At 38.5% G+C, this 8,391-nt stretch overlaps 1 protein-coding gene across 2 annotated transcripts; it reads right to left on the bottom strand.

Annotated features, from left to right (window-relative positions):
• Positions 1-2,577: 2,577 nt before the first annotated feature.
• On the bottom strand, positions 2,578-5,658 carry LOC107954195 (uncharacterized). 2 transcript variants are annotated; one of them, XM_016889684.2, is made up of 4 exons: positions 5,454-5,619; positions 3,777-5,231; positions 3,032-3,225; positions 2,578-2,941 (listed from the first exon to the last, which is right to left on the bottom strand). In XM_016889684.2, the coding sequence occupies exons 2-4, from the start codon at positions 5,126-5,128 to the stop codon at positions 2,934-2,936; spliced, it is 1,554 nt and encodes a 517-aa protein (XP_016745173.1). In that variant the 5' UTR covers positions 5,129-5,231; positions 5,454-5,619; the 3' UTR covers positions 2,578-2,933. The 2 variants fall into 2 exon arrangements, with proteins under 2 accessions (XP_016745173.1, XP_016745172.1); XM_016889683.2 differs by having other exon boundaries at positions 2,578-3,225; positions 5,454-5,658.
• Between the last annotated feature and the right edge of the window lie 2,733 nt (positions 5,659-8,391).

The raw sequence follows: 8,391 nt of genomic DNA on the forward strand, positions 1-8,391 counted from the left end.
GTCATTTTACCCTTTGAGGGTATTTTAGTCATTTTACCCTTCAAGGGTATTTCGGTCATTTTACCCTTCGAGGGTATTTCAGTTATTTTACCCTTCGAGGGTATTTCGATCATTTTATCCTTCGAAGGTATTTCGGTCATTTGCCTATGAATCGCAAGTTGGGTTTACCACTCGAGCAATCGCACGCCGTGTGGTCACAAATGTCGTGTTTACGGCTTTTAGCCGATCTACAATTGTGGTGGGGTGATTACACACCTAAATTCGACAGAAAAGCGCAAATCTCCACGTACACCAACCTAGATTCAACCAAACGTCATTTCATTAACTACAAAATTCGCTAAACAAACAAAGCCAAATTATGCTAAGGAAAAATCAGTACTCGAAGCCCCTTACCAAAAACAACCGAACCGCACCCTCAGCTCCTTGAAGAAATACCAACCAACTCTTGAACTCCACCTAGCACAAAAGCCATAAAACCCTTTACTTCCAACCCTTAGGTCGCATGTCGCTTAACCATGTAACCCAATAATGTACATACATTCATTCAAACCGCATCCCAAACAACGAATAACAAACACTTACTCACCTACCAAACGACTGATAAGGTAGAGTGCAACTTGAAGCACAAGTAAGAGCAAATCAAAAAGGGGATCCGAAAACTGAAAAGAGGCAAGGCAAGGAAAAGAAAAAAAATCAATGGATAGAAAAGTGCAAACCGAACCAGACAAAGGGTGTCGCAGAACTCATATATCAACACTCGACCGAGGAGACAGATAAGAACCAACGCCAATACTCCCTTTAAAAGTATCTAGAGTGGAGATGGAGCAAGAATTCGGCAAGGTCTGGGAAAAGGTAGGGGAGAGGGAGAAGAAGTAAAGAGAAGAGGGGAAGAGAAAAGAAAATATTTGGCAACCCAGAGAAGAGGGAGGAGAAAGGGGATTCGGCAGAGGGGACTAATGAAACTATTTGGTCAAAACAAAAACAAGAAGAGAAAACAAAAAAAATAAAAGGAAAAGTAGGAAAACAAATGAGCAAACCCGAATGGTACCCACAGTCTTTAGCAATATACGGCACAAGCATAAGGTGAAAGAAAAACTAACCAAATCAAAGTAGACGAAGAGAAAAACAACCCCAAAAGTTATTCCCACAAAGCCTAAAGACCAAATTCGACACAAGCCTACCCCCAAACAGCACAACTCCCATTCACTCACAAACTCCTTGATTTCCTCCTAAAAACTCTCTCATTATCCCTTCCTTGATTTTCTCGACCAATTCCTCCTCAACTTCCCCAACCACTCCATTCAAAATCAGTTCAAACTCTCCACAACTGTGTTTCAGTCCAACACCACTACCTACACATCTCAAGCAGTAAAATAATTACTATCTTGCACAACCCAAGACTTGAATCTCAAACCTGAAGGATACTTCACACGCCACCTACCACTGGACCAATAAGCTCTTTGTGTCATAAAACAAGTATTAATATATATAAGGCCTAAGTGCTAGTGTCCAGATTCATTTAAGAGAAAAACCAAAAATTGTACCAAGGCCAAGACTTGAACGCAGACTTCTCAAACACTTCCATACACACCCAAATCACTTAACCATTAAAGCAAACAAGCAATCAATGACAAATCAAGCAAAAATTAAAGACTTGAAATTTGGGGCGTTATAGTTTTGACGACCGGACCGGGTTAGGGGTGTTACAGTAACCTTATCAATAAGAGAAGTTTTAGCTCGTGGAATAACAATAGTCTTTTTTGCAAACCCTAGATGATGTTTTTCCAATGCTCAATAAATCTTTAACATTGTCATCATGAGTTACAACTTTATGTTTCACGCGAGCATCAATCAAATGTTGATCTTCATTACTCAATGTACTCGATCCTTCCTTACCCAAATCTACCTTGTTGCGGTCTTCTTATTTCACTCATTGTTCTAAGGAGTTTTGCAATTAAGAACAATGAGTTCTACTATGTCCATCTTCCCCACAATAATAACATACAATCTTTTTGAAGTTTTTATTTCCGGACTCATGATGAAAAGAAACATCCATAACTTTAGCTTTAACGAAAATTGAGGGAGCGATAAGTTGTTTACTTTTATTAATGTAATTAAATCCTCTATGACCTAATTCAGTTCTCCTTAAAACCAAAATTTCATCAAGCCTCCATCTATGCATCATCTAACTCGCTGTTATCATCTTTTTCAGCCCTCGAGCTTAACAATCAGCGCGAAGCTCACTACGGAATGAGTAAAAAAGCTCCAATTTAAGCCCTAATTAAACTGCTTTAGAAATAGACTCTACAAATTACGCTGCCAAAACTACAAAAGATGTATAGTCAGACAAAATGAATCAGGTGTTTTTTTTTCTCTGCAATTATTCCCTTCTACCTGTCATCCAATACAACTAGTTTCTCATATTATTTGTCAAATACTTCCTTCTTCATCGTAAAACGAACATAGATTTAGTGGAAAGCATGCGAAACGTAAGGAGACGAGGAAAAGCAACTATAAAATGCACATGAACATGCTAACACTATACATTTTAAAATTTATTAAACATAGACATTTAAATAAAAAATTTAAAAATGGTTCTTATATTAACAAAATATAGTTAAAAGTACTAATTACAATTTGTCATGTGGTTTGGTGTTAAAACCACAAAAAAAAACCCAATAATTTGAACTGTGAACCCAAAGTCCCCCCCATGAACCGTAGGTCCTGAGTGCCAGCCTTGCCTGGCTCTAGCATATGACACCGCACGCTACTGATCCAAGCTTTCCCATTGTCGCCACCTTCCATGCATTTCACTTCCTCACGTGAAACCCTGCAATTCCCCAAGCATACCTCCACCACCGCCGCCGCCATTAAAACTTTAAATCATACCTTATTTAGCCTTTGTCCATATGATTTGCTTTGGTGGGTCATCTTCATTTCCCTTTATATACATATATTAAAGAGGATAGATATTAAGCTTCTTTTTGGGTAGTGTCTGGAGAGGTAAGAGGGAAACAAGTGTCGTCTCCACCTGTATTCCATAGGAAATGAGCATAGTATGCTGAGTAATAAGAGTTGGTAGGATCTGCTGATATGGCTCCCAACAAAGTTTCCTCAGCTGCCCACAAATCTTTTCTCACTCTCCATAAAAAGCTAGCGTATTTACTGTATGCTTCACCGTCCGCTGGTTCTACTTCTATCGCTTTCTTGAAGTACTCTTCCGCTCTGTTTCCGCACAAATTTAAAAAAGAAAAAAGCGTACCATTAGCCAAAAACAGCTGTAAATAAATGTAATCACATCATCCCCAAGTAAAGTTTAAATCTTTTTCCAAGTCAAAAATCTAACGATTAGGTCATATAAGCACGCGGAGAAGGGAAAAAGTAAAAGGGTGATATTTTTTTCTGAGTTCAGCACGTGATAAGTCACGTGCATAAAGGTAATAGATGGGGGATATTTTCATAGTTGCCATGGACGGGAAGGCTTTGAGGTTGCATGCACCACACATTCCTCTTCTATCAAAGATTCAAGAAAAACCCACATCTTAAGTATGAGCAAAACGACAAGGTTGATAACATTTTTAAAGGATTCTTTATAAATTATTTCTGTTCAGTCAGAAACAATAGGACAAGAAATAGATATTATTGCGATTTGCAATTCCAACTTGTTCAGCTGAATCAGTTGAGTCGGTACTGCTTTTTAGTTTTCCACCAAGAACCAAAGAGGAAATTGAATACTAATACTATCAATTAAATGAAAGATGGTAAAGATTTCGTACCTGTCATAATCACGTACAACAAGGTAGAGAAACTGGGCATAGTTGGCAAGGAGGAGAGGATTGTTAGGCTCTTGTGACAACTCTGTTTTATAAAGAAGCTCTGTTTTTAAGTAATCTTCATGATAGTCATCAGGTTCCATCTTTGCCATTACAGGTGAAATGAAACTCTTAATGGTTTCATTATCAATCATTTCATCACTGAATAAAGCTTGCATCTTTGAAGCTTCATCAACGATAGTGTTCCAAAGGCTGAGCTCTTCTTCTCTACTTACTCGTCCTGAAGTTGATGACGCTGTTTGCGATTCCCCTGTTGTTCCTGGAGATGATAACTGGGAAGCACCATCGGGAACAATGGTTCTGAACTGCTCTGCTGCATTGAAGAGTCCATCTCCGTCGGTCCCACTGGCGATGGGCCTGGCTTTTCCACCGCCGCCATTGCTTCCGCCGATGGAAGTGGTTTTCCCGCTCGATGACGTTACTGAAAACGACTTTATAGATGAAAAATCGAACTTTGGGTGCTTCTGATCTTCAACCACAGAAACATAAGAGGCAGATGGGGAACTGGGGGCTGCTACTGCAGCCAGAGCAGCGGTGCTTCCCATAGAATGAACCGAATAATTAGCTAACAGGACCATCACGTAAACCATCAAAGTGGGCGTATGAGAAAAGACCTGTTGGAACAACCAAACAAACGAAGCGTGCATCTCTTTTTGAACTCTAACAAGAACCCCTTGTAAATCTTCATAAAACAAAAGCTCTCGCATCTGCAAAGTGTAACTATGAAGCTCTCGGATTATAAAAACCATTGATGAAAACGCCTTCTTCATTGAACAATAAGCCGACTCCCCTGCGTCACGAAACCCTTCTTGCCATTGTAGTTTCCTCTTTATAATCCGAAGCGAAAGCGGAAGATCCACGCTGTTGGCTTTACGTTCTATGTTTGATGGGATTATTTCTTCTCCTCTTTCCAACCACGACGGCTTCAAAGATTCAGAATCTAAATCCTTCATGTTAACTTCGCTGATGGGCTTATCACTGTCGTCCGGTGACTGGAATTTGGGAGCCAATTCTTGAATCTTTTTTGAGAATTCTTCATCAGAGAAGTCATCGACTAAACTAGCACTGCAAGCTCTTTTTAAAGTTCTGGACCTTGGATAGAGAAACTCACGGCATCGGGAGCGCTGAAGAGTGGTGGAGTGAGCACCAAACAGAGCTGACCGGCGAACCGACTTCAAACAAAGAACAGAAGGTGAAGAGGTAGCTGAAACTAGAGCTTGAGAGGAAGATGGAGGTTGAGGAGGAATCGGCTTTGACCACTGTAAACGCGCCGTTGCTGCTACTTCCACTACCATTTGTTAAAGCTTTGGTACTTGAAAAGCTCGCTGGAAAGAAAAATAACTTTGCCTTTCAAACTGGTATATCCCCACTCAAAGCTTCAATCCTTTTACAAATAACCTGAAAAACAAGAAAGTGTTGTCTTTCAATTCACTCCCCATAGAATTTCAGTAAGAAAAATAATATATATATTGAAAAGAAAGCGAGAAATTGGGATCTATAAAAGCACATTTGCCACCATGAAAATCGGATCTCGAAACTCGAAGACCGATGAAATTCGCCCCGACGAAAAAGAGATTAAAACTTTTTCTTCTAAAGAAAGAGCAGGTGATAGAAACGTACATGAGATTCTAACTTCTGAGTTCGTAAGTCGGACGATATTAACAAAAAAAAGTTTCCTTTTAAAGCTCCGGTAAGCCTCAATCCGAAGGTTTATCAGAAAAAGCAGAAAGAGAGAGCTCTTTAGTCTTTAGCTTTTCGAAGCATGTGCAGTGTGCTAATGAAAAAACAGAGAAAGAAAGAAAGAATATATATATTTCTTTTTTACATAACGTAAAATTCAACAGTTCAAGACAGTTAAAACACTGTACAAAGTCCAGATGTTTTTACTAAGCATAGCTTCTAACACCTCCGATTATTTTACTTATTTAGCGCTCAAATTTTATAAAAAAAATACTTTTATTTATTTATTTAAAATTTTATTATTTATCAAATCATTTTAAAATGAATAGAAAAATTAATTTTTATTAATTTTATTGACATAGCATTAGAGGTGCTCATGGGCCGGGTCGGGACGGTTTAGGGCCGGGCTCAGAAAAATTTTGGCCCTCATCTTAGGCTCGGGCCCTGCCCGGCCCGAAATATGGGCCTGAGATTTTGTCCAGGCCCAACCCGGGAAAAAATTTCTAAGCCCGACCCATTTTTTAATAAAACACTAAAAATTTATTTTAAAAATAAAAAATTTTAAAAAAAAGTATTTTAAAAATATTTTAAAATTAAAAAAATAAAAATATATATTTATTATATTCGGGCCGGGCCGGGCACAAGACAAAAAAGTGGTGCTCGAGGCTCGGCTCGTTTTTTAAATGGACCTCATTTTTTTTGCCCAAGCCCATATTTCGGGCCTATATTATTACCCAAACCTTTCCATATTTCGAGCGGGCCATTAGGCCAAGCTGGGCTGCCCGGCCCATGAGCACCTCTACATAGCATACACGAACGTTGCATCCACGTATAATCCACATGTATACCATGATTCTTTTAAAAATTAATTATTTGTTGATGTGGATTGATCAATGGGGTAATCCTTTGAATTTTATGTTTTTATAATTGGATTGGTCAAATCGTCCATTTTCGATCCGATCAATTGATCTAATTTTATTAACTAAATAATTTAAAAATTCATAAACATAAAACAATATTACTAAAATAGAAAAACTTTGTTCAACAAGTCCATACTGGTTTCTTTTATATATTTCATGTCCGTTTTACGGTTCATGTTCAGGGTTCATAGCTGCCCCTCCCAATAATATTGTCTCTAAGGTTCAAACCTAGGTCCTCTGATCTGTTGTAATTTGATATGGCAAATTAGGCTTTCCCAGTATACTTAAAGAGCTTATTCTCAAGCAGAGTAGCGTCTTTTTCTATAGTTTTTCGTAATTTTTAGATTTTAAGTTGATAAGTGTAAATGTCTTGTTTTTACTCATTTTGAGACCCAATTTGGTCAATAGTGTCATTGGGGGCTCTAACATATGGTTGAGTGATGTAGAGACATGTTGGAGGTTGAAAACGAGCGAAAACAGCACCAAAGGAGAGGATACCGCGATATTTGAACCTGGAATCACAATACCTCCAATAAACTCAAAGATTAGAGACCACTCTTCAGTGGTATTGCAATATCCACTTTGAGTATCACGATATCCACCCTCCAAGAAGATGAGTTTTGGGACCTTGTGCAGTTCCATGAGTGGCGAGAATTTTGCATTTGGCCTCAAAGGCTTGCAGTGACTCATGTGGTTCTAGAATTCTATGCTAACCTAAAGTTTGCTAATGATGATAAAGTTTATGTCAAGGGCAAAGAGGTTGAAGTCTCTCCTTCAATAATTTCTAAGTATTATAAGGCTCATTTATATGAAAATGACGAGGTTGAACTGCTCGAGTTAAGAAATTTTGATAGAATAGATTTGGACTCTTTAATGTTTTACCTAACAGGAGGTTGAGGAGAGTGGGCACGAGAGATAGATACGTATCTACCCCTCTCATTTAATCTAGCCCTACTTACTCCATTAGCCAAACGTTGGATACATTTTCTCCGCGTAAGAATCAACCTCACACCTAGTTCTAGAACTGCTGGTCCTTTCTGGTTCATTTTATTGGCTTCTATTTTGTAGAGAAAAGGCATTTATGTAGGGACATGGATCTACAAATTTACGCTGCGTTGCGTGATCCGGGATGAAGTCAGGATTTTTTTTTCCCACATTTAGTCATAGACCTATGCCGAGCTGCAGAAATGCCTATGGAACCGCTTAAACCTTTCTATCGGCCAATTACATATGTGATAGGCGATTCAATTTATAAGAAAATTTAAGGCACTCCAGCAAGAGCAACATGACAAATAGGGATGAAGGCATAAAAAGGGGAAAGAGTGGTAACAAGCATATCAAACAAAATCAAAAATAGAAAACATGTTGGAAGGCATTCAAAAACAGATTGACGAGCTAGTGGAGCGCGATGTTATGACTCCCAAACGATTGAAGTTATGAAGTCGTATGTGGAACATTGTGCGTGTAACCATGGGGTAGAAAAGCCAACTTGGCCGATGAAACCAAAAAGATCATAGGTTCAAGAAAGGTATGGGATGGAAGACCATGAGAATAGGAGGAAGGAAACGAATGAAAAAACAGGGAACGACAAACTTAATAAAAGTCAGAATACAGCAAGCACAACATTCGCATCCATACAACAAATGAGAGGAGGGATTGTTTTAGGAGGATCCAAAGAACGACTAAGTCTGCGTCACAAGTTCTCGAGCACAAGAGGAAAGGTGAAGCACCCTATGGACCCAGAATTGATCTCTGATAACTCAAATTAGTTACATGTTTTCACAATTTGTTTATTTTTATTTGTGTGGCATGTAAGCTATTAAACTACACTATTTTTTGGACTTATTTTTCTATTTTTAGATTTCGTATTTTGGTTGTTTTGTGTTTTATTTTTGTGTGTTTGTTCTATATGCAACGAGTTACCCTGAAAGGCTACACTACATTCGTGAGATTTAATG

This window comes from Gossypium hirsutum, chromosome D07 (genome assembly GCF_007990345.1).
Source record: "Gossypium hirsutum isolate 1008001.06 chromosome D07, Gossypium_hirsutum_v2.1, whole genome shotgun sequence".
Lineage (NCBI taxonomy): Eukaryota > Viridiplantae > Streptophyta > Magnoliopsida > Malvales > Malvaceae > Gossypium > Gossypium hirsutum.

Coding starts and splice junctions, on each gene's coding strand:
- LOC107954195 (XM_016889683.2), bottom strand. CDS start 5,128: ATGGTAGTGGAAGTAGCAGCAACGGCGCGTTTACAGTGGTCAAAGCCG. Junction 3,226..3,776: donor GTTGTACGTGATTATGACAG/GTACGAAATCTT, acceptor GTGCGGAAACAG/AGCGGAAGAGTACTTCAAGA.